The sequence below is a fragment of the Camelina sativa genome, chromosome 7 (genome assembly GCF_030686135.1).
Source record: "Camelina sativa cultivar CO46 ecotype springtype chromosome 7, ASM3068613v1".
Classification (NCBI taxonomy): Eukaryota; Viridiplantae; Streptophyta; class Magnoliopsida; order Brassicales; family Brassicaceae; genus Camelina; species Camelina sativa.
The window spans coordinates 33,354,428-33,380,068 of record NC_141886.1 but is presented as its reverse complement, the minus strand read 5'-3'; the positions used below and the strand labels follow the sequence as shown (position 1 = coordinate 33,380,068).

General features: G+C 35.4%; 5 protein-coding genes and 2 pseudogenes across 7 annotated transcripts; 6 read left to right on the top strand and 1 right to left on the bottom strand.

Annotated features, from left to right (window-relative positions):
- The first annotated feature begins 7,026 nt into the window (after nt 1-7,026).
- On the top strand, nt 7,027-11,072 carry LOC104703824 (S-type anion channel SLAH4). Its single transcript, XM_010419900.3, has 3 exons — nt 7,027-7,202; nt 7,647-8,525; nt 8,605-11,072. Exons 2-3 carry the CDS (start codon nt 7,695-7,697, stop codon nt 8,872-8,874), a joined length of 1,101 nt encoding a protein of 366 aa, XP_010418202.1. The 5' UTR covers nt 7,027-7,202; nt 7,647-7,694; the 3' UTR covers nt 8,875-11,072.
- LOC104703825 (pentatricopeptide repeat-containing protein At1g62260, mitochondrial pseudogene) lies at nt 8,873-11,097 on the top strand (annotated as a pseudogene). Its single transcript, XR_015561475.1, has one exon. The product of XR_015561475.1 is annotated as a pentatricopeptide repeat-containing protein At1g62260, mitochondrial pseudogene (transcript).
- Nucleotides 11,098-11,741: 644 nt separating this feature from the next.
- On the top strand, nt 11,742-13,289 carry LOC104703826 (uncharacterized). The gene is made up of 6 exons (XM_010419905.3): nt 11,742-11,970; nt 12,072-12,188; nt 12,270-12,428; nt 12,539-12,711; nt 12,853-12,958; nt 13,075-13,289. The coding sequence occupies exons 1-6, from the start codon at nt 11,776-11,778 to the stop codon at nt 13,102-13,104; spliced, it is 780 nt and encodes a 259-aa protein (XP_010418207.1). The 5' UTR covers nt 11,742-11,775; the 3' UTR covers nt 13,105-13,289.
- A 193-nt stretch (nt 13,290-13,482) lies between these two features.
- Nucleotides 13,483-14,597, bottom strand: LOC104703823 (uncharacterized). The gene has a single exon (XM_010419898.3). It carries the CDS (start codon nt 14,388-14,390, stop codon nt 13,704-13,706), a length of 687 nt encoding a protein of 228 aa, XP_010418200.1. The 5' UTR covers nt 14,391-14,597; the 3' UTR covers nt 13,483-13,703.
- A 1,075-nt stretch (nt 14,598-15,672) lies between these two features.
- On the top strand, nt 15,673-16,445 carry LOC147941983 (UPF0540 protein At1g62220-like). The gene has a single exon (XM_087457601.1). The coding sequence runs from the start codon at nt 15,816-15,818 to the stop codon at nt 16,248-16,250; it is 435 nt and encodes a 144-aa protein (XP_087313727.1). The 5' UTR covers nt 15,673-15,815; the 3' UTR covers nt 16,251-16,445.
- A 1,460-nt stretch (nt 16,446-17,905) lies between these two features.
- On the top strand, nt 17,906-18,676 carry LOC104703822 (UPF0540 protein At1g62220). The gene has a single exon (XM_010419897.3). The coding sequence runs from the start codon at nt 18,018-18,020 to the stop codon at nt 18,477-18,479; it is 462 nt and encodes a 153-aa protein (XP_010418199.1). The 5' UTR covers nt 17,906-18,017; the 3' UTR covers nt 18,480-18,676.
- Nucleotides 18,677-20,788: 2,112 nt separating this feature from the next.
- Nucleotides 20,789-22,053, top strand: LOC104703821 (UPF0540 protein At1g62060 pseudogene; annotated as a pseudogene). The gene is made up of 2 exons (XR_015561477.1): nt 20,789-21,338; nt 21,975-22,053. The product of XR_015561477.1 is annotated as a UPF0540 protein At1g62060 pseudogene (transcript).
- Nucleotides 22,054-25,641: the final 3,588 nt, after the last annotated feature.

Here is a 25,641-nt window from a genome sequence, read left to right as displayed (position 1 = left end):
AATTAGCTTACGCATCATGTTAGAACCCGAATGGCCAAGCCGGTCATGCCATAAAGTGCATTGTTCATTGAACATTCTATTCATTGCCAAATTAGCCTCTATCATATTAATCTTATCATGGTAAAAACCAGTAAATAATGCGGGTATAGTCTCTAGGATTTTCTTAGATCATTGGGTGATTTCAATAATGTATAGGAACTCTTGGTTTCCTTCACCCTTAGTTTTAACATGTAAACCATTCAAATGAATGTCTTTTAGACTTAATAAGCTCCTTTAGAGCTGGGTGAATATAAGGCATCACTTAGTTCAAGATGTGTGTCTGGCCGTAGCCTTCAATTAAACTTGCTATATCCGTTATTATGCTAATATTGGCATTTTTTTTCAAAATGAGATTATGCAAAATATCTCTTATCATTCAAAATTGTGTGGCTTGATCCACTATCCACCACAATTATATTCTTGTCCTCAGCCATTTCTCAATATAGACAAGAATTTATGTTTTAGCCATAAAAGCATAACAAATGCATATTTAAAGGTAATACTATTATTGAATTTAAACCAAAATAATAATCCAATAAAATTCAAAGTCATAAAACATAGAAATTAAATCAAGACAATCTTTAATTATTCTCTCCTAGACAATCCGAAGTTTCATAATCCAATTGTTCATCATTCTCATGGTCGAAATCTCCTTCACAATCGAGATGAACCAAATTGGCTTCCGGATTCTTTTACAAACTCTCTTGATAGAGATCAATGAGATGCTTAGATGACCTGCACGTCTTAGCCCAATGATTCCCCATACCACATCGGTGACAAACCGATTTAGGCTTATGTTGCGGTTTGTGAATTCCGCGGCCTCTACCACGGCCACGGCCTCTACCACGGCCACGGTCGAAGTCGGACCGGTTCCCTTGGTAATTGCCACGACCACCACGTCCTCTTCCACCACGGCCACGACCATGGTACTTGCTTTTATGGACGTAGTTAGTCTCTTTGGGCTCTGTGGGTTCTTTGGGCTCTTTCTTAGTTAAATCGACTTTGTGGGCTTCCGGTAATGGGGCAGAACCATGAAGTCTCATTGCACTGTTCATTAGCAACAACTCATTGTTTTGGTCAGCAAGCAACAAACAAGAGATGAGACTTGCATAAGTTTTGAAACCCTTTTCACGATATTGTTGCTGAAGCAGTATGTTATTGGTGTGAAAGGTTGAGAATGTCTTCTCTAGCAAGTCTTCCTCAGTAACCTCCTTACCACATAACTTAAGGATTGAAACTATCTTAAATAGCTCTGAGTTATACTCATCCACGGTTTTAAAATCCTGGATCCTTAAGTTTTTCCAATCAAGTTGAGCCTTTGGTAGGAACACCGTCTTTTGGTGTCTATATCTGTTTTTCAACTCTGTCCAAAGATCAAGAGGATTCTCTATTGTAAGGTATTGGTTCTTGAGACTCTCAAAAAGATGATGGCATATATGTAATATCGCCTTATATTTACTTTTTTTTCAGTGCAATCGTTATTATCCTCAATGCATTCGCATAGGTCATTTGATTTCAGGACCCGGATGAAAACATGCATTTGATTATTATCATGCGGTATTTGAGACCGAAACATGTAATTGTTTTATCTTTAGGCTATGCGGTATATATGAGACCGAACCATGCCGAATGTTATATTCTTGGGTCATGCAGTATTTAAGACCGAACCATGCCGTTTATTATAGTCTAGGCCATGCAGTATTTAAGACCGAACCATGAATTTATTCTCGTTTGGGACATGCAGTATTTAAGACCGAACCATGCCAATTATTTTCGTGGGTAATGTCTTGTTTTATTTACATAATTTCGTGGCTTAACATGCATGAAAATATAATCCTAGACAAATTCTAGTATAAACAGGAAATATGCACATAGTTTCAGGTTTTAGCAATTTTCCTTTTTCTTAGATAAAATTTCTTTTTCTAGATAGGATTAAGACAAATTTCAGGAAATATTTTCTAGACTTTTTAGGATAATGTCTAGAATTAACTTGGGAGTTATCCTAATTTTGTTTTGATCTTTCATACAAAACATAAAACAATTCCGATTTTAAGATCTTAGATTTTAGGGTTTTGATTTTTACTAAACAATCATTGATAATCGGATCTACAACTTAGAACCAACAACTTAATATTTTCTCTATTCGATTTTAGGATTTAAGTTCTAAGGTTTTTATGCAACAAGCAAACAAGCAATTACAACCAGATTTTAAAGATGGTATAATTAGTGCAATTGCAATCAATCTAAGCAATCCTAAACCTCAAAAAATCAGATTCTAAAGTTTTAGGGTTTTTAGAGTTTCAAGATTTCAAAGCTTAGGGTTTTGTTTGTTGATTGTTTACTTGTAGATTTTAGGGTTCTTATAGAGTTTAGATCCAGATTCGATTCATATGTGTCCAATAAGTTAGATTGATTTACCTTCCACCGTTTGGGGTTGACTGGAATTGATCCGGGAGCTAAAGACCTCAGATATACCTTTGAACTTGATCACGAACCTCAGACTAGGTAGGAATAAAACATGATCACGAACTGAAGCTGATCACGAACCCACGAACTCACGAACTGGTCACGAACTTATCCTCCGTTTGAGAGCTTGAACGAACAAGGACTTATGTGCGGCGGCTTTAGGGTTTTAGGAATTTTACTCAGTTGGAGTTTAGGGCAAACTCGTGCTGATAACGTGTTGTAAACTAGAGAAATCGAAGGAGGTTTCTCTTGTCTTATTATTGATTCAATATAATGGAGGTTACATATATATAGTGAAAGAAAAACCCTTATCACCTTAGGAAATAATAAACCGACTAAGTACAAAAGAGATGGCCAATGGGCCTTATTGTCTTGGACGTACATGGGCCGTGTATGGACCGGTTATGGAAGATCCACTCCAACTGTTTTACAACACTTTGTGGATTATTAGTTTGACTACAATAACTTGTGGAAGTGATTGATTTTTTATTTATTTAGAGATGAATCTGGTTGGAGAAAAATTGTCTCTAATCGACCTATCAACTTTGTTGAACTGAACACAGCCAGAACAGAGGAAGCGGTCGATTTCTCTGATCGAAAGTGCTCTGTCTAACCATTTTTGAAGCATTTTCATCACTACATCAAGAGAATACACTTAATTAGTGCGGTTGAGCTCAATTACCTTAGGAACTATTCCTATCAATATAAATGATTCTACATTGAATGTAAGTTTTAGAGTTTAAAGAGTTGATAATGATCTGTAAATGTTAATTAGCAAAGAAAATTACCAAATAAAAAAGTCACAGTTCAGTAGTAATCAGTCGAAGGACATCATGCGAAAGAAAACAAAAGGGAACAAAATAGGAGATTCTAGAAATTATATCAAAGTTATTTAAACTAAATTCGAAGCAAACTTGGAGCATAACGGAAGATACGTGGCCTTCTTGTTTTTTGTCCAATATCCACTTTTCTCCAATATTGATCCTCTCCAATGATGCATAGAAAATCGTTCATGTCATCGTCCTCGTCCTCGTCCTCATCACAACTCACGATCACTTTATTTTCCTCGTCGATGAAAAAACTCACTTCAGTCCCAAACCGATGAGTGTTCAAATCAATCTTAAAAAAAGGGCTCCAAGACATGGCATGTCTTTGGTCTGAGTGATATTATTTGCCATCCATATCTCCATCTTTGATGTATCGTTGTCCTGAAGCCGATCTTCTCTTATACAAGATAGGGAGATAGTATCCGAAAAAGAATAACCCTTGTGGATTTCTTAATAGTTTCTTCAATAATGTTCTTCGTTAACTAAGTCTTCTTCTTCTTTATGAAAAGCAACCAGTAAGAGTTTCCCATTATGGACACGCCATTGGCATTTAGTGCTATTTTGAAGTCTGGTATGTCATGCCTCCATGAATTAGAATTAAACTCGTAGATTTCCATATCAAAAGTTTCATCAAGATCATACTTCAAGATTTTGTAGTTGTAGCACGATTTGTTATTTTCGTATCCGAGAGCGTACCTACAAGCTCATTTTCTTTTATTTTTCGTTTTTGTTTAATTAAACATTAAAAAAATATTTAGATTATTGCATACAGTAAAAAAATTCAGCCCATTTTTTTCCTTCGATTGTGGCCCTCAAAAAGTAAGCGACGGCTCTGGCAATTATAAGCTAGGGTTCTGACTTTTAAGGTTAATTGACCTGCCTCGCCAGACGTCATATGTACTCTTCTTGTTTTTTTTTCCTACGTGTATTATATTTACTAAGTTTATTTTTTTCTTTTTCTTTCTCTCAAAATTTTAGTTAAAAAGGTTAAAAGCCTAGGGTTTTATAATTCGTGAGGTCCAAGGCTCATCGAAACACAATATGTTGGAAAGTTTTTTCCGTCAATTTAAAACGTAAACAGTAGTCCTTATATTACCTTCGATTTAGATAATTTGTTTTGTGGCCAGAGATTTGAGAGTGATATGATTACCTCAAAATTTATTCAAGTCGAAATTGTGGGCCTTCCAAACGGTGCCGCTTTCATGGACGATAATGATATAATTGAATTAAACCATTCGTGCGATAAACATAACTCTTCTACTCCTAGAAGATATAGATAAAAACTTCCCAAAACAATAAAATAGATTATCATATAGATTTTTTTTTTGTGTAAGCTTCTGAAACTCCAGATAATTCATAAAATCATAACTATACACACCAAAACCCGACTACCTCGCTTACGATGGAGAACACTTTGACAAAAGTCAGGTCTCGGATAAGTCAGGTTAAGGATACAATGGAGAACACGTCAACAAGAGAGTCTTCTTGGGAAAATTAAATCCTACAATAAAAACGTAGGTCAGAATATAAATAGAGAACCAGCCCAGGAAGACAAAGAGATAGGGAACTAGACCAATTAATAACCACGAGGTGGTGGGCTAGTGGTTCTAGCTTTGGTAGAAGAGTCGTCCTGTTGGTCTATGCCAGGGATCGATTCTCCTCAAGCGCAGAATTACTCAACTTTATCCCTTTGAGTATGAGTCATTGCTTACGGCTTATTTGCATACCTGGAGACCCTACTCGAGAGATTAGTCCCAGACCCCTCCATAATTCTGAGGATTTAGTTAACCAAAAAAAAGAAAAAACTAGAAAAATTAATCCCATTACTGTTCCTAAGCCAACGGTGAACAAAAAATGGTTCACGATAGAGCCATCATGGTCAGCCGTCGGAAATAAAAGTTGGGCAAATGCAATAAGCCCAGTGACGCTCGTCATGGTAAAGAAGTAAACCTCTAAAATTTTGCCCGACCACAGCGTCACAAGGCTGATAAACACGACAAATGCCTGCTCCAACCCTGCTCTCTGGGTAGGACTAATCTTTACTGGAGGAGAATTATATCCACCCAAAAACTCATTCGATCGCTCGGATCACAACAAAGAACGCTGCATACTGAATTATAAAATAGTCAGCCGCGGTTATGATTACACCTGCCGTCGGCTCTCTCATATTGTTGGGTTTTCCAGTGAGGCAAAATACGAGAAGAGATATCGCCATAACTGCTATGGACGAAAGCAATGTTATGATCCAAAATCTCCTTCTACGCTTACACCAATCCATTTTCGTCATCACCACTCCACCGGCCTCCTTTGTTCCCAATGCATCATTTGTCATCTTTTCTTTCACTTTTTCACTAGCAAGACTTTGTATCCTCTCTGATTAGTATTTTTTTTTTTTTTGGTAAAATCCTCTCTGATTAGTTGATAAACATCAAATAGTAAATATTCATAATCGTTTAATCTTTATCATAATAAAATCTGTGGAATATTCTTCTACACGATGTTACTTTAGATGACGATCCATAGTAGTTGCTCGAGATATATATACATCTCCGATACGAATAAATGAAAAGTTTTTTTTTGGTTAGGAAAATGAAAAAAAAAATATAGATATTGTATGTTTGTATACTGTTAGCAACACTAATCATAATTGAATCAAACTAAAATCTTCTACGTTCAAAATAGCCCATATAATTATTGGGTCTTAAAAAAAGCCTTTCAATGGAAACGCTAACTCTCACACGGCTTTTATGCCGCCTCGCAGGTCGCAATCAAGTGAGCGATTTTTTAATTCTCTTATGCTCCTATTCCAAAAATTCTTTTCTACACATCCACTTTAATTTTACGTATCAAATTTTTTTAATAAAATGATGAAACTATCCTTCTAACAATTTTTAAATAAAAATCAAATATCCTAGTTGTATTCGTTGCACCTTAGTTGTACCTAATTGTACCTAGTTGTATCCATATAGTAGGATTCGAACCCTGGACGCGCGCACATACGCATGGAGCTCACAACCACTGAGCTACTGTGTTTTTCGTTGAACACTTACTGGTTTAATTATATTTAATTTTTAACAACCTTCATTAAGGGTAATATTGTCTTTTTACCATTGAGAGGTTTTTGAAAAATTGTTTTGATGAAAAGGGGTATGAGATTGTAATCCGATTTGTGATTGGTACCACTCTTTCAAGTGGTTAAAGAAACTTTTGAATTGTTTTGTTGGTGTGACCAATAATAATAACAAAGAAACGAATCGGGTTGAAAGTTGAAACAAACAAATTTAAATAGATAGTTGAAATATTCGTTTACAACTTGTTTGAAAAAATAGTTTATCATCGTCTTTCATTTATCATGCATATGAATATTTTATAGGAAAATATCTTTCTTTTGGAGTCTTCTTACCAAAACTCAAAAAAAACTTTTGAGTGTCTAGCTTAAAAATAAATCAACAGTCATACGCCTTTGCTTTATAATTTTGTTTTTTTCCAACTTTTTGTCAACATATAAGCAGCACAACAACGACATATTAAAGTATTTTGGTCATAAAGATTTTCTAAAATATAATATATAACAATTGAATATAGTTAATATGTGTGTGTGCCCCCATATGTTGCGCCGTTGTGACGTAACAAAAAGGGATGTTAGGATTCGCATGAATTCTTTATATAAGGAAGCTTCACTCAAAGCCTTATTGAGAAGGGCGAAAGAGGTCAACGTTGGTTTTAGATGAAACGGGGATCTAAGGCGACAACTCAGAGTCAGAAAACAATCCGTTCGAAAGAGTCGACACTAGTATATCGTGATCCGCTTTGCGGACACTGGTGACAGTGTGTAAGCAATTTAAATTCCTTTCGCTACCGAATATCCAGGTTTATTCAAATTTTATTTACTTCCATATTACTATTTCGTATTTTGTATGAAGTTTAAGGAATTATTACTTAAAGGTAGTTATAAATCAGTTAATAGAAATTATTATTCTAGCAATTATAAGAAAATAATACTAATAATATAACAGAAAGTATGAAAATCAATATATTGGATGTCAAAATCTTCTTTCCTTGCTTTTTTTTGCTGCCACACTTTCTTTAATTTGCTTTACAAAAATAATCAGTTGAAATTGTTTATGTTTTATGCGCATGAAGCTTAAACATGTTGCTTCATAAAAAAAAGTGTGATGAAAAAAAATTGAAAAACTAAACAAAAAATGTTTATATGTAATGTACTGCACAAGTTGTTGAACTTACCAAAACTATCCTTGTGAGAGTTCGCTACAAGTATCTTTGATTTCTCTGCCTAATAAACTCTTTCTTTAGGTTAGGACAACGAAGAGCAAAATAAGCTCTGATTCATCATATGCCAAGATGGAAATTCCTAGCCAAGAAATACATATCAAGATTGATAACCCAAGATCAAGCAGCAACAAGAGAAAGAAGACTAATCTGGCTGATGCTGAACCCATTGTCTTGATGTCTGTTTTGAGTAGTCTCCATGCAGGCTATTTCAGGATAAGCCTTTCTCTATGTAGCCAAGCATTGTTGTGGAAGATAATGGTCCATTCGCATACCGAACTCCCGTCTATGGTGTACTATCTCCTGTGGTACCTAGCTCTTACAACACAAGTATCACTCTGTTTTTTGTATGCCTTCAAGTGTGTTTTCTTATTTGACTTGGTGAAGGAGGAGTTCGTGCACTACATTGGAGTGAACTATCTTTATGCTCCGTCCATATCATTCTTTCTATTGCTCCAATCAGCTCCTATGATAGACCCACACAACGTTTTGTATCAGACACTATTCTGGATCTTTGCTGTTCCAGTCTTGACCCTAGACACAAAGCTTTATGGCCAATGGTTCACAACAGAGAAAAGGTTTTTGTCGATAATGGCAAACCCGGCAAGCCAAGTATCAGTTATCGCAAACCTAGTGGCTGCGCGAGGAGCAGCAGAGATGGGTTGGAAAGAGTGTGCTCTATGCTTGTTCTCACTTGGGATGGTTCACTATTTGGTTATCTTTGTTACACTTTATCAACGCTTACCAGGTGGAAACAATTTCCCAACCACGTTGAGGCCAGTTTTCTTCTTGTTTTTCGCTGCACCAGCCACTGCTAGTCTAGCGTGGAACACTATTTGTGGAACCTTTGACACTATAGCGAAGATGTTGTTCTTTCTTTCTCTCTTCATCTTCGTATCCTTGGTAAGTTTATAGAATACACCAAGAATCAGAAAAACACTATGACAATACATTTTACACCTTTTTTGTTAACATTTTTCAGGTTTGTAGGCCAAATCTTTTAAAGAAGTCGATAAAAAGATTCAATGTCGCGTGGTGGGCTTACTCGTTCCCTCTCACCTTTCTCGCTTTAGACTCGGTTCAGTACGCACAAGAGGTGAACGACCATGTAGCTTCGATCTTGATGTTTATAATTTCATCCATCTCAGTTTTGATCTTCCTCGGTGTGATGTTATTGACAGCAGCAAACAGCAAAAGATTACTCAGACGTGACCCTGTTCTCTGGTCTGCTACTGGTCCAAAAGACAAATAAAAATCGTATGCTAAAATAATGTAACATTTTCATATATGGGATAGAAATAAAAAAACTTGCAACCACAGTTTGTGTCGAACCCGGTTCAATTACTATGTTAACCGGGAATGTCTTAATTGAACCAAATTATTTCCGGTTCAAACATGGTAAGCCCGAAGAATTTGCCCGGTTCAAGTTTAGACCTTTCCCCAATTTCAAAGGCAGAGTTTTTTCTTTACTTTTAAAGTCTTTCGATCGTTGCAATTCGCCGGCGACAAGACGACGATGATCCGATCACGAAGTGCATTGTTGATATTGAGGAAGGTGTATCGACCATCATGTGATAAATGTTTATGTGCAAACTCATTCTCCTCTACTTCAGCTTCGTCAAGCATGGGTTTTCGAGCGACGAACAAGGAGTTAAACCAGATGATAAGATCGGGTTACATCTCCGAAGCTAGAGAGATTTTCGAGAAATTGAAGGCGAGGAACACGGTGACATGGAACACGATGATAAGAGGGTATGTGAAAAGGCGGGAAATGAATAAAGCACGGAAACTGTTCGACGAAATGCCTGTGAGAGATGTTGTTTCTTGGAACGCGATGATTTCGGGTTACGTTTCATGTGGTGGGGTTAGGTTTCTTGAAGAAGCAAGGAAGCTGTTCGATGAAATGCCTTCAAGGGATTCTTTTTCTTGGAACACTATGATTAGTGGTTATGCGAAGAATAGGAAGGTAAGTGAAGCTTTCTTGTTATTTGAGAAAATGCCTGAGAGAAATGGTGTGTCGTGGAGTGCTATGATCACTGGGTTTTGTCACAACGGTGAAGTGAATCGCGCGGTTGAGTTGTTTCGGAGAATGCCTGAGAAGGATTCGTCTTCTTTATGTGCACTTGTGGCTGGTCTTATTAAAAACGAGAGACTTGAAGAAGCTGCTTGTGTTTTGAGTCAATATGGTAGTATAGATTCAGGGAAGGAAGATTTGGTTTATGCTTATAATACTTTGATTGTTGGATATGGGCAGAGAGGACAAGTAGAAGCAGCTCGACGTCTGTTTGATCAGATTCCTGATGATCATCATCATCATCATCATGGAGGTGAGTTTAGAGACAGATTCCATAGAAATGTTGTATCTTGGAACTCCATGATCAAATCTTACTTGAAAGTAGGTGATGTGGTGTCTGCTCGGTTGTTATTTGATCAGATGAAAGACCGTGATACGATTTCTTGGAACACTATGATTGATGGATACGTACATGTGTCTAGGATGGAAGAGGCTTTTGATCTGTTTACGGAAATGTCAAACCCTGATACACACTCGTGGAACATGATGGTCTCGGGTTATGCTAGTGTTGGCAACGTAGAGCTCGCTCGTCATTACTTTGAAAAAACGCCGGAGAAAACTACAGTATCGTGGAACACTATTATAGCAGCTTACGAGAAAAACAAGGACTACAAAGAAGCTGTTGATGTGTTTATCCGGATGAACATTGAAGGAGAGAAGCCTGACCCACATACTCTAACTTCTCTTCTCAGTGTATCAACCGGGCTTGTGAATCTACGCTTGGGGATGCAGATGCACCAAATCGTTTTGAAGACTGTGATCCCTGACGTGCCTGTCCACAATGCGCTTATCACTATGTATTCGAGATGCGGCGAGTTAATGGAGTCGAGGAGAATCTTTGATGACATGAAACTCAAAAGAGAAGTAATTACATGGAATGCAATGATAGGAGGGTATGCTTTCCATGGTAATGCCTTAGAGGCCTTGAATCTGTTCTGGTTGATGAAATGCAACAGGATACATCCTTCTCACATAACATTCGTCTCGGTTCTGAATGCTTGTGCTCACGCGGGACTTGTTGATGAGGCTAAAGCACAGTTTGTGTCTATGATGAGTGAGTACAGTATCAAGCCGCAGATGGAACATTACTCTTCCCTGGTCAATGTAATCAGTGGACAAGGGCAGTTTGTAGAGGCTATGGATGTGATAAAGAGTATGCCTTTTGAGCCAGACAAGACGGTATGGGGTGGATTATTAGATGCTTGTAGGATTTATAACAATGTAGCACTCGCACATGTTGCAGCTGAAGCAATGTCGAGACTCGAACCAGAGAGCTCAACACCTTATGTACTGTTGTACAACATGTATGCGGACATGGGACTGTGGGACAAAGCTTCTGAAGTGAGAATGAAGATGGAGAGTAAAAGAATCAAAAAGGAAAGAGGATCAAGTTGGGTTTGACTCCTCCACATAAAAAAAAAAAAATGCTTCCTTTTATGTTCGCAACAACATAAAAATGATAGGGATTCAGAATTGAGATAGAAACTGATAAGGTACTCTTGATGGTTCTCTATTTTCTCATTACTTTTTCATCAAATTGCTCTAATTAAATAGTGTATTAAATTGATTACAATGTCAATTTCGTGAAAGATAATGTTCATTTAAATTTGGCATTTAGTTTTTTTTTTTTTTTTTTTGATGTTTTTCAGCCATTCAAATTATTTGTGGCTTCAAATTCAACTGCACACGTGTATCTATATAGCTGCTGCTTATCTGAGTCTTCACCGGCGTTTAAAACCCCAAATTTCTCATATCTGAATCTGGGTTTCTCAAAAGGGTAAGTTTTTTTCAGTTCAAATCTCACCTTTTAACCTTAGATGAGTTTATATGATCGTAATTATGTAGTGAGATCCTGCTAATGATTAGGAGATTCTTGGGACTTTTTGCAAGATTGGAGCTTCTGACCTCTTAAAGTGTCTTGAGATGGGATTAGGGTTTGAATCTGAATTTGTTACTGGAGCTATCTTATACATCATTCCTTGAAGCTTCTGTCTTTAGCTTTAATGGAGATTTTGCTTTTCTCTGTTTTTGTTTTTATGGGGCAGATAAGGGCATTTTCTTCATTGATATGGTTAAGAAATGTTAGCTGCGTATCCTTCGGGAACTATCAACAAATCCCATATTCCTTTTTGCGATTTCAAAACTACGATTTTTGGTCCTTTGATTAGCTCTTCTGTCTCTCCAAAATCAAGAGTTCCTTGGAGCAATGTAGAGTGTCATCATCATTCATCTTTCTCACCAAAAGGCCAAATTCATCATCCAAGGAAATGGATGGTTAGTGATTTTGAATGTTTCTGTCTCTTGATTACAATTCTTACATCCATATATATTATAGAGATTCTAAGCTTTTTTTTGTTTTTCTGATTTCCATCTAGTTATGTCGCTCCCGCAACAACTCGTATGATGAGTACCGTTCATCACGCAACATAGCTATAAGTATTTTAAGACGTTACAGGACCGTGATTGAACGCGGTGAAGGAGAAACCTTAAAAGTAACTTCTCTCTTTTTTTCTTGCTCAGTCTTGCATTATTCTCCATCATCATCATTCATTTTTTATTTTATGTATCTTAAGGAATTCATTTCGGCTGGTGTGAATGCATACGCGCTCGGCTGCACAGATGAAGATTTGAGAAAAGAACTAATTGCTATGAAAGAATCAGGCTTAGTGATTGGACGACTGGAGAGTTACCATGGAAGCACACAGACTAAATCCAAAATTTCGCTGTCCGAGGTTAGTTAGTTAGTTACTACTAACTTGTGATATCATCAGTTAATAATATGAGCCAAGTTGTATTGGTTTTAGCTCTGCCTTATCAGTTAATAACGGTTTTAATTTCACAGATAGATGAATGCATACTGTGGCTTAGCATTGTATTCATCACGATCTTGTGTACGCCACAACCAACGGTCGTGAGATGGTCATCGACTCCTTCGGTTTCCAATGAAATTCTAACCAAATGGAGAGGATTTTGCGCAGTTATAGCCAATGCATACTATATTAGAGGAATGGCATGGTAAGATCAATATATTCATTTTGCTTTGTTTCAGTTCTGTTTTTTTATTTTATCCACTCTACAAAATGTAATGTTTGTAAAGATTGTAAAATTTATGTGTATTTATGTAATTGCCATCATCGAACCATCGGGTGAGTGTAGGCTGCCAGTGAAGACTCTTCAGTTAGAGCAGATGGCGGTTACGGGACAAACAGAGGAGCCGTCGGTTGTGGTCAGCCGAATGCGGCTGGTCTTTAGCACCCTCGAGGTTAGTCTCATTGTTTTCTTTCTTAGAATTGTTAAATTTAATTCGCCATCAAGCAAGACTCACAACATCCTCGGACTTCTTTTGAAATCGATTCTTTGTTCATCGTATATATGTAGGTCGTGAGTCCTCAATGGCCACAGGTTTAAATATGGTGTTCTGCATATTGCAATGGGGGGTGATAACTTATAAGGTATCTTTATCTTGTTCTTTGAATCTTCGTTTCGCTAAAATTGTTAATTCGTGATATTGTAAATTGTTGTAAGATGTATATACTTCATATAGTTAAACCTCAGATTTACGATATTATAATTTTTCTCTATCCCTCTCTAAACATGATGTTCTACTTCACTTGGAAAAAAACTATTTCAATTTTGTTAGATCTGAATTCAGAAATACCCTTGTGTCTAGACTCTAGAGAGAAAAAACATTTGTAAATTGCCCAAGCAAGCTTTGCGATTTGACAAGGAAAAAAAAAACACAACGGTTAAACAGTATACTATTTTTTTCTTCTGCATATTTTAACGTTTTAAAAATGCAATGCCGCAACTTTTCGGCATCCAGAAATTTATTTATTTCTTTCTTTTGCATTTTTATATATTTCAAAAGTTATTTAACTATGCCAGAATATAACTGTAAAAACGAAACATTACACAACACGAGCATGATCACCCAATGATAAGAATGTTATAAATAGAAGCTGACGTTAAGGACACGCACACACATAAGACTAGATACCATTTAAACGTTAAGAATGGACAGTGCCGCTTCCGCTTCCGCTACCGCTGCCACTACCGCTGCCGCTTCCGCTAGCACCAATACCGCCACCGCCTCCACCGCCTCCACCTCCACCACCGCCACCGCCGCCTCCACCACTTACACTTATGTACACACCAGGGCCCATAGCGGTTCCGCTTCCGCTGCCACTACCACTTCCGCTTCCGCTGCTGCTACCACTACTACCATCACCGCCACCACCACCGCCACTACCTTCACCACCGCCGCCACCACCTCCGCTTGCCGAATACTCGCCAGTGCTACTGACACTACCATTACCGCTACCATAACCCATACCGCTACCACTTCCGTTAAAATAACTACCAGTACTACCGCCAGAACCGCCACCGGCTCCACCTCCGCCTCCACCACCACCGCCACCTCCAACTTCTACGCCTCCGAGACAGTCGGCACGTCCATTCCCATTCCCGTTTCCATTCGCATCTCCGTTGCCGTTCGCTCTATCGTTGGTTCCGTTGTCCGTACCACCTTCAACGGTAGCTCCTCCGCCACCACCTCCACCCCCACCAGCGGCACAATTAGGCTCAACTTCTAATAAATGTTTGTCCATGAATTTGGTATATTCAGGGAGATGCCTTGCGGCATTGGCACACACAACTCCTACGAAAACCACCACAAGCAACTTAGTGATTTCCATCTTTCTTGTTTCTTTATATAATTGGGATTCTGAAATGTATTTTTTTTTCTTTTTCTTTTTATTCTTGTGAGTTCTTTTACAGCATCATTGGCTATATATACCCGTCACACACATACATACATTCACATGTATACTATATATACGTGTTTGTGTTTGTCACTTACTCACTTGTTACAAAGAAATGAATAAACGCGAAAGAGATTTGAAGTTAATTGGTTTGCTGAATTACTTGAATACATTTAACCTTGACATAATCGACAATTTCAATATCTTATGGTGATAAATGATGACTGCAGTAGTATTCATGTTTTTTACGTAATGTTCTCAAATAAGATATTTTAGTAAACGGTAAACCATATGATATCGATCGTAATTATATTTGGAAAATAGTATACATGTCGACATTTATGTTAATCAGCAATCTGAGCTTTAGGTCCGCACAATTTTCTGAGCTAGGATTAGACTTTTCTCATATGTAGAACTTGGATATATTTATTGATTCTGATCATCCTAAAATGTATAGTTATACTTATATACATGATCAATGGATTCAAACGTCCATATATAATAGCCACGCTCGAGGGCCATCAATCGTAATATTGGATGTTGTAAACAAATATTTTTAATTAATTTAGATAAATCATGTCTCTAAAATTTTTATACATGCATGTTTCTAGATACATATTTCAACATTTGTAAATATTCTTCAAAGGAAAATGGTAGAACTGGATATAAAATAATATACAATTAACCAAACGCAAGTCACCGTGGCATATTTATAACATAAATAAATAAAAAATATATATATTTATAACATAAACAATATCATTAAGATATACAAATCATTTGAAAAATTTGCAAAGATAATTGTTAAGTGAAATTAATTTATGGTACTTATGAAAAGTAAGAAAAAAATGTATATTTTAAGATCGCAATGTTTTACATCGTAGTACATACATACAGTATGGAGATAGTCCAAAAAGATATGTATCTTTTCAAATATCAATTCATAAGAGTTAATGCAATCCATTGTTGTTTGTAAAATTAATCTACAATTAAGTCTCTACAATACATATATATCTACTACAATTTCACGACACCGGTTTACTCTTACGTCAGACAAATAACTAATTAAATATCTGATAGTCACATAATTAAATCACAAGAAAAATTATTAAAAATACTTTCCAAAATGTAAACCTGTTTACTTTGACATATAGGTAAGACTATTAGTTATGACTTAAAATATTAAATATTATATTTTTCTTGTAAGAAATGAATTCATATCCTAATAAATACATGTAGAGAGTGTATACATAATTACATAGAGGCTACAATGTGGGCGTAACACAGCAAACAACCCACTACACAAAAAAAAAAAAAAAAACAGTAATTATAAAGCAAAAAGGAGAGAAATATTCAAAGATGAATACCATAAAGTTTGTTGTACTTCTCTTGATTGGAGTTGTGTGTGCCAGTGTTGGTGCAATCAGGCAGCTCCAAGAAGGATCCAAAGAGACCGAATTAAACATCTCTATTCCCAATACTGGCACTACCAACGGCGTTGGAGCTGAGCTTACTGTTATTGTTTACAGCAGCGCTACCGGTTATGGCAATGGCAACGCTGATGCTAATAAGGATCCCAAAGGTCCCAGAGGCAGTGGAAATGGAACTGGCATCGGCACTACTAGTGGATATGTCATCGCGGAGGGTCCCAACGCAAAAGCTTATTCTAGGAGTACTGCTTACGGCCGAGGCCGTGGTCGTGCTGCAGCAACTCCTAATGGCGCAACCAGCAGTGGAGACGGTTCCGGAGGTGGCACCACAGTTGCTTATGGCAGTACCGGGCCTCCACCGTGAGGTGATCATGATCGTAGCTTCGCAAATTTATATTAATACTCTACAAACCCAACAATCTCTTTTGTATTCATAAATAAAACTAGAGATTGTCGACACCTATATTAATTATAGATGCTAAAAAAAAATTATAAATGCTACTCTTTGTGTGTGATGTTGATGACTATTTTTAAATAAACAAATACGATAATTACGACTTTCATAATCTTCCTAAATGTTCTTAGAAAATAGTAATAATTTATCAAATTGAAGATGCATGGTAAGGCTAATCGATCCTTGTTAATTCAGCTTTAACAAGGGAGGCTCTTGCTTTGTGTTCAACTCTCTCCTTATCCAAGAACATGGGTTTGCAACACTTACAGGTGTCTACGTTGACTCACACTTCCTCATTGCTATCCTCAGCTGTTTCTGGAGAGAATCACGATGGCTTAGTCGATCTGCACCATGACATACGACCTCTATTCTTCGATTTCCTTTAAACGGCTTATTCCGCTGACTCATTGACGAAAACTACTCTGTTGTCGCTTGAAACTTTCTCCAATTTTTGGAGCGGAACCTCTAATTTAATATAAAATCGTTGAGACCAAAGAGAAGTCTAACAGAATTTTTTTTGAATAAAAGTATTTACATGCTTGATACTTCGATTACAAAAGGATAAAGTTTTAAATATAACGAGTTTGAAAAATAATAAAACAACTGTTTTGAGCAATATAAACATTTTATGGCATATCCGACGACGACCTATCATTTTAACTTTTAAGGGTGCCTCAGCCTCAAAATAAGAGTTTGAAGGTGTATTGATGCAATGGTACATCCTCATATAAAATAAATTACACACACAATAAATCATAAAATTACATATAAAATATTTAATTATTCACTAACAGTATTTACATTTATAATATCAAAGTACTTACATATATACATAATATATGAATACGTTTGATTTTAATTTTCATGTTTTATTGGATCTTATATGTGATAGTTAAATATATATATATATATATATATATAATATTAAAGTGAAATATTTACAACATGGTACAAGATTGGCTTAAAAAACCAATACGAAGGAACATTGTTTACATAAGTAACTAAGTGTGGAACTGTTATTTTATTTTTATTTTTTTGTTTTTTGATATTTTGATTTGAGGTATCACTAATCAAAACATCAAAATTTGAGGTTTTAAAGATTTGTTGGAGTTCAAAAACTTTCAACATTTAACGTTTTGAGAACTTGTTGGATATGCCTTTAGAAAGAATAATGCATAACAATGATCAAAATGAAACAATGGGGCCAATATCTCCAATCTTAGGAACTACACTAATTAAATCACAAGTTTTTTTATGGGTGGCCCATGCCCTACTTCTGTTAAGTTACTTAACTTAAGTACGTAGTAGAATCGCACTACATATAGACTATTCTAAACTATTTCTTTTTCGATATTTACAAAAAGTATTACTCTGTAGATAAGAAACTAATTAATAGTATGATACTATCAATTTAGATCTCAACCAGTTAATAAAATTGCAATTAATCTTCAGAAGAAGTGTTAATATAGTATCATGTTGACTGTTGGTTTGTAAATTGTAACTTGACTGACGCATTGAAGTATGTATATTTCTTGTAAGAAATGCTCAGTTATCCTAATAAACGAATGCGTAAAGAGTGTGTGTGTATATTTAGAGGCTATGATTTGGGAAGAAGAACACAACACAACTCACCACAAACACACAATTTAATCCAAAATATATACATATAAACCAAAGATGAATGCCACAAAGTTTGCTGTGCTTCTCGTGATTGGTGTTTTGTGTGCCAATGTTAGCGCAAGTATGGTCGTAGATGAGTCTAAAGAGACCAAACTAGGCACCTCTACTCCAAAAACTGCTACCAAAGGCATTGAAGCTGAGCTTTCTGTAATAGCCGGAACTGACAGCTTTTCTTCGGGCAATGGCTTTGCCAGTGCTACTAGGAGTCGCAGAAGTCCCAGCGCCTTTGCATACGGAAGTGGCAACACAGGTACCAGTGGAGTTGTCTCTGCTCAGGGTCGCAACGCAGACGCTGCTTCTACCAGTGGTTCTGGCGCTCAAGGCGGCGCTGCAGCTGCAGCGGATCGCAAAGGTGCTGCTGCACGTGGAGAAGGTTCTGCAAACTCCGGTTCGATTGTGAGTGGCCGCACCACTGACAAGAAGAAGAAGAAGAAGAAGAAGAAGGACGGCAAAAGATAAAAAGGACTGAGCGTGAGGTGATCTCATCAAGCTTATTGCTCAAACCTATCTTTATATATATTCTACAAACTCACAATCTCTTTTGTATTCATAAATAAAACCAGAGATTGTCACCTTTAATTTTCATGAGACAGTACTACTCTTTCTGTGTAAGGCCTATTTTATAAATAAAAATAAATGCAATAATTACGACCTAACTTATAATCATTTAGGTAGTTTAGGTGGGATATTTTGTAAATTCTCAAATCATATAGTGGATTAGTAGATACAAGAACACGAATAAATACAAGAAATGATTCACTCTATAAATTGGTAGAAAAGAATCATACTAGATATTGGGTGCTTAGTTAGCTGAGATTACTATTCAATTTTCATTATGCAATTTTAGTTTTATGTTTCTTTACATTTTGGTTTGACTATATTAGGATCTCAAAGCGTATCAACAACACATAATTATTAACTGATGGTGATCAGTGGATCTCAAAACGTATCAACAACTCCAAGTCTCCAATAGTGAAAGCCTTCGACGAATCGTGTGGTGGTTTAACTCGCATTAACCATTCCAATAACTATATCGCAATCATTATCAAAATCTACATTTCATATTTGATTTGAATGGTTTTTTTTCTTTTTCATCCGAAGTTTTATTTTAACTTGGTTTCACACCAAGAAAGAATACAACATAGCCTAAAAAATGGAAGCTAAAGCCGACGGACGAGATAATATTCTCGGAGTCAAAGTCGACGGACGAAGTAATATTCTTGGAGTCAAAGTGGACGGACGAAGTAATATCCTTGGAGTCAAAGCCGACGGACGAAGTGATGTCCTCGGAAGCAAAGCCCTATAAAAAGAAAACTAAAAACAAGCAAACAAAGATTTTCAAATCATACAAAAAATGGTTTAAATTTTTTTTTTTGTCTACTAAAATCTGTTAAATCATCTGCGCAAATCTGCCAAGTATCATATAAACGATTTAAGATACTTTGTCATATTTAAATTTATATATGTAAATGATATTTTATTCATAATATATAATCATTTCAATTATTTCACTTGAAGTTAATATAATATTCTCTTCTAAGTATCATGTACTATAAACATCATATCCAATCATTTAACCAATATAAATTCTATTTCGAAAAAAACAAAATAAAGAATAACATAAGTATATATATAAATTTTGGTAAATTTTTATATATTTCTGTATTCAAATATTTATATCTACTATTTATTTATGTATATTTACATACATATATATATGTATGTAAAATTTATATAAAGGTATGTTTATGAACAAATATGTTTAAGGGCATTTCTAACAAATTCTATATTTAATTTATATATGTGCGTATGTGTATGTATGTGTATATATATATTTATTCATTACAAAGTTATTAAACCATAGATCTTTTATGGCACTAATTCAACCCCAAGATCCACTGATCTGGAAAAAGTTTTGTTTTGAATTTCGAATTATGTTTAAAAACATATGATAAAAACAAACAAAAAGGCTACAAATTTTAAAATATAGTGACATTTCTAATAAACTAATAAAATACTTTATTATATAATAAGACAAAAAAAATTATTCAACATAAGATTCGTCCGTGCATAGCACGTGTTTATATGTTTTCTTCGTTTTGGTTATACCATATAGCTAACATTGGTAAACCTTCCCAAAGTTCAATTTTACTATTCCATTTATTCATTTAGTTCATAAGAAAATTTTCATTAGGGTGACAAGATCATGTATGTATCGTAATGGATTGTATCCATCACCCAAATTCAAACTCGGTAGAGTAAATGCTGTGAACAAAGAAGAAATTATACGAGAGTATAATGTATATTCTCTTGAATCTATTGTAATGTATTATTGAGAATATTGAAAGAAAAAGAAAAAAACTATTTTAATTTTAATTTTATATGTTTTAAATTTGAATTTTATATGTAATGTATGTTTATTTTATGTTTTACTTTTTCAGATATATTCTCTTTTCATATATATATATGTGTATATATATATATATACTGTATTTTACTTACGAAAAGTATGACTCCGAAGATTATAGCAAAAAAAAAAAAAAATGTATTGGATATCGCGATCTATCCATAATACTTGGTTAGAAAAAAGTGCGATTGATTTTGGCAAGAGGTGTTGAGATATTGTAGTATCATGCTGACATCTTGTTATGACCGGTAGTTGTAATTTGACTATATGCATTTAAGCATGTATATATTTCTTGTAAGAAATGTTCACGTATCCTAATAAATGCATGCGTATCGAGTGTGTGTATATATAGAGGGTATGATTTGGTTAGAAGAACACAACACACAATTTCATCAAACAAAAATACATAAAATGAATGCCACAAAGTTTTCTGTGCTTCTCGTGATTGGCATTTTGTTTGCCATTGTCAGCGCAAGGCAGGTTGAAGAAGTCTCCAAAGAGAACAAATTAGGCACTTCATCTCCGAAAACTGCTACCAAAGGTATTGGAGCTGAGCTTTCTGTTGATGCCCGAACTGCTAGCACCTCTTCGGGAACAGGCTTTGCCAGTGTTTCTAAGAGTCCCAAAGGTCCAAACGCCTTTTCGAGCGGAAGTGGGTTCACAAATACCAACGGAGCTGTCTCTGCTCAGGGTCGCAACGCAAACGCTGCTTCTTCCAGTGGTTCTAGCGCTCAAGGCAATGCTGCAGCTGTAGCAAATCGCAATGGTGCTGCTGCCCGTGGAGACGGTTCCGCAAGTTCCGCTTCCACTGCGAGTGGACGCACCAATGACAAGAAGAAGAAGAAGAAGTGCCCCAAAGGAAAAAAACGATGTTGATCGTGAGGTGATCTCATCATGCTTATTGCTCAAACCTAGGGCTGGGCAAAATAACCGATAACCAAATAACCGACCAAAAACCGAACCGAAAAAAACTAAACCGAACCGAACCGAAATTCTTCAAATACCCGAATGGTTAGTAAAAATCTATATCCAAACTAACCGAAACCGAACCGAACCGAACCGACAATTAAATGGTTAACCGAAATATCCGAAAACCTAGAAGATATCAAATATTATATACTTAATATTATGCAAAACTATAAAATAAACTTAAAATATAAATTATTTCTAGATTCAAAACAATTAAATATTTTAAATAATCAATATATGTAAATGTTATTATTTTGAATTTACAAAGTTAAATACTATTTTGTAAAATTGAATCAATATTTTTCCCTTTTTTGTATTTTTGTTATTGTATATTTGGTTAATTTTGGTTATATTCGGTTAGTTTTGGTTATATTTGGTTTATTTGGTTAATGTTAATATAATTTATGTTAGTTATGGTTATTTATTTAAATAACCGAACCGAAAGAAACCGAACCGAACTAAACCGAAATTTCATAAATATCCAAATGGTTACTATATTACTATATCCAAAATAACCGAAACCGAATACAACCGAACCGAAACCGAATGGTTAACCGAATGCCCAGGCCTACTCAAACCTATCTTATATATATATACTAAAAACTCACAATCTCTTTTGTATTCATAAATAAAACCAGAGATTGTCACCTTTAATTATTATCGAATGCCATCTCTTTCTGTGTAATGTCTATCTTATAAAAAAAACAGATGCAATAATTATTATCAATCTTCTTTAACAATTTTTATATACACATGCATAGTGCCATGCATGCCAACACACTAAGAGGCGCAAGATTTTTTCAGTACTGATCTAGAATGAATATCAAGAGATAAATTAGTTACTGATCATTAATTTAAGTAATTCTACGACTGAGCTTACTTCCATCCAAATTTGATCAATAAATAAGTTTAGCTAGCACGGTAGTGATTCATTGAGCATGAAAGATTTGACTGGAGAAGTAAGTTAAATTGAAATGGATCTTTCATAAGGATCTCTGACGAGGCAAGTATTTGATTCATGAAAAAAAAAATGAGATCAGTGAAACAGGAGATTAATTAAAATGATCGATATACGCGACTAGAACCAAAGGAACTTGGTGGTTCTGCAAAATTGAAGTGCTAGGTAAGGTGAAGCAGATGTTGTCACAAAGCTAGAGACTTGAGAAATATGATGTTCTTAACATGTCAGATGGAACACATAAATGATTTTGAGTCATTTGTTACAGGACGAGCTTATCGTATATATGACGTAAAGACCAAACTAGGAGTTTAAAGACAGTGCTAATTGGCTCAGATCTCGTTTGGAGGTGACTAATAGAATCAAAATAACTTCAAACCATACTCATGGTGGACAAGATTTTGAATAACGTCTGGTATGTGGCTAATTAATCACTTAAGATTGATCTCTACATGTACTCATGGCCCCTGTGCTTTATGTCATAGACGTGAGAATTAATGGTAGTGGTACGTTCAATTAACACTAAGTGGAACTTGGCTAAGTGGCCTTTCTTTAGGATGATCATTGTCTGAAACAAAAGATGACACAGCATTGTAGCAGAATAATAGGCTATACAAGAAACAAGTGACAAGAAGATAAAACACTTACTGGCAAAGGCCAAAGAGCTAGGCAATGGCCTTATAGGCAACATTTTGGTTGAATTGGTTAAGCGTTTATTGTGGAGAATTCATGTGATGTTGTTACCTTGTGTTCATGGATTTAAAATCTTAAAATATATAGTGTTTTTAAAATGTAGATAATGATTACAATAATCTTTTGAACATTTTTTTTTAAATGAATTCGTAAATAATTTAATTTTTGTACTCTTTCATTAGGAATTTAATAACTTGATTTTGTTTTCAGACAAATTTGTTGTATTCTAAAAATAATATAAATGATGTGTTTGGTATATAAAAAGTTGTTTTCAGCAAAATTAAGTGTTCGATATTTTTATTTTCTACCAAACTAGTATAACTTAGTAATTTAAACCATTTGATTATAAACACATCGTCCTCACATTCAATGGTAAAGATATTAACTGATTCAGATTATCTTAACAATATGGTATGTAAATAAAATTATCCACGCAATTTTTAGAAAATGGTCTTAGGCATCCGAATGTGTTGGCACCGGCACCATGCATATTTATTTATATCTAAGAAAATTAATATATTACTACAAGAAAACATGCATTTTGGGATTACATTTTGTGACTACTTATTCAGTCGTAAAATATAGCGACGCTTTTGAGACTAATTTGCGACGACTCAACGACTACCAAAAAATTGGAGAGAAAAACATTGCTTACTAACGACGAAAAATAAATGTTACAAAATGGTCTTACATAAGCGACTACATAAGGACTAATTTGCGTCGAAAATAAATTTGTCTCATAATGGTCACAATTTTGCGACTACTCTGTGACGAACTATATAATTGGTAAAGAGAGTCGCAAAAACGTCGTATATTGAGGACTTATTTGCGTCCACATTTTATACCTCTATTTAGTAGCAAAGACGTCACAAATTGCAACGATATTGTGACTGATATCTGAATACTTTGTGACTAACACCTGATTAAGCTACACTTTTAAGACTATTTAGCCACTCTCTATATTTTTTATTTTGAAATTTCACATTTGAGATTCATTTACATGTTTAGGCTGAAGTTTATGCTTTGTTTTCCCACATTATCAATAATAACTTTCTCAAAGTATTAAATTTCCATGACTATAAACTAAACATCCATAAGTTCAAAATTTATCTCAAGTGTTACATGTTCTTTTATATGAGAATGTGTTGCAATAAAGAAAAATTCAAAACTAAGTGAAGTAAACATTGTTTTACTAAATTTTACTATTACATGTACTTTATACTACTAATAAAAGTTCTCTTTAGTGATTTATATCAACAGTTTTGTTCATAATGTGTAGAATTCAAGATTTTTAGTTTGTGACATATATATGGAAGTCGTAAATTGGTCATAAATTGCGACTGATTTGCCACTATATTACGACTATTTCTGTTTGTCACTCTTTTGCTACCAATTAGAGACCTGTTTTGCAACGATATTGTGACTGATATCTGAATACTTTGCGACTAACACCTGATTTAGCTACACTTTTAAGACTGTTTAGCCACTCACTATATTTTTTTATTTTGAAATTTCACATTTTAGATTCATTTACATGTTTAGGGTGAAATTTATGCTTTGTTTTGCTCACCTTATCAATAATAACTTTCTCAAAGTATTAAATTTCCATGACTATAAACTAAACATCCATAATTTCAAAATTTATCTCAAGTGTTACATGTTCTTTTAAATGAGAATGTGTTGCAATGAAGAAAAATTCAAAACTAAGTGAAGTAAACATTGTTTTACTAAATCTTACTATTATATGTACTTTATACTACTAATATGAGTTCTCTTTAGTGATTTATATCAACAGTTTTGTTCATAATGTGTAGAATTCAAGATTTTTAGTTTGTGACATATATATGGTAGTCGTAAAATGGTCACATATTGCGACTGATTTGCCACTATATTACGACTATTTCTGTTTGTCACTCTTTTGCTACCAATTAGAGACTTGTTTCGTTAATAACTAGGTTAATTTACTCTGCAACTCCTTTGCGACTAATGTGCGACTCTTTTCATTAATAACTAGGTAAACCAAAACGACTTCTCTTTGTTTATTACTAGCCACTCTCGATCTAGGGTTAACACTCTATCCTCTCTCAAAGGGCGATTTGCCGCTTTCTCTCTCAAACTTTTCTCTTCTCATTCAACTGATTTCTCTTCTCAGTCAACTGATTTGCCGATCTAATGGTTCCCAGCGGTAGTAGATCTCGAGGTCGTGGAGGCAGGACTGCGTCGGGTGTAAGGACATACAATGGTCAAAACGCCACTAAAGGTGTCAGTGCTCCCGGAACTTCTTCTCACTCGTCCAACCCATCGGCGACACATTTTGGGACCAATTCGCATCAAAGTCGTCCTTCGCAGTTTCCGCCGAGGACACAGTCTGGGAACCATTCCGGGATCCAGTCGCATCAAAGCCCTCGTACGCAGTTTCCGCCGAAGACACAGTCTGGGAACCATTCCGGGACCCATTCGCATCGAAGCCTTCCTTCACAGTCACCGCCGAGGATACAGCCAGTTCCTGCTCTTCCACCACCGGTTCCTGCTCCAGAAGCTGTACCGCCACCAAACCCTAATGAGGAAGATGGCGACGAAGGAGGAATCCCACA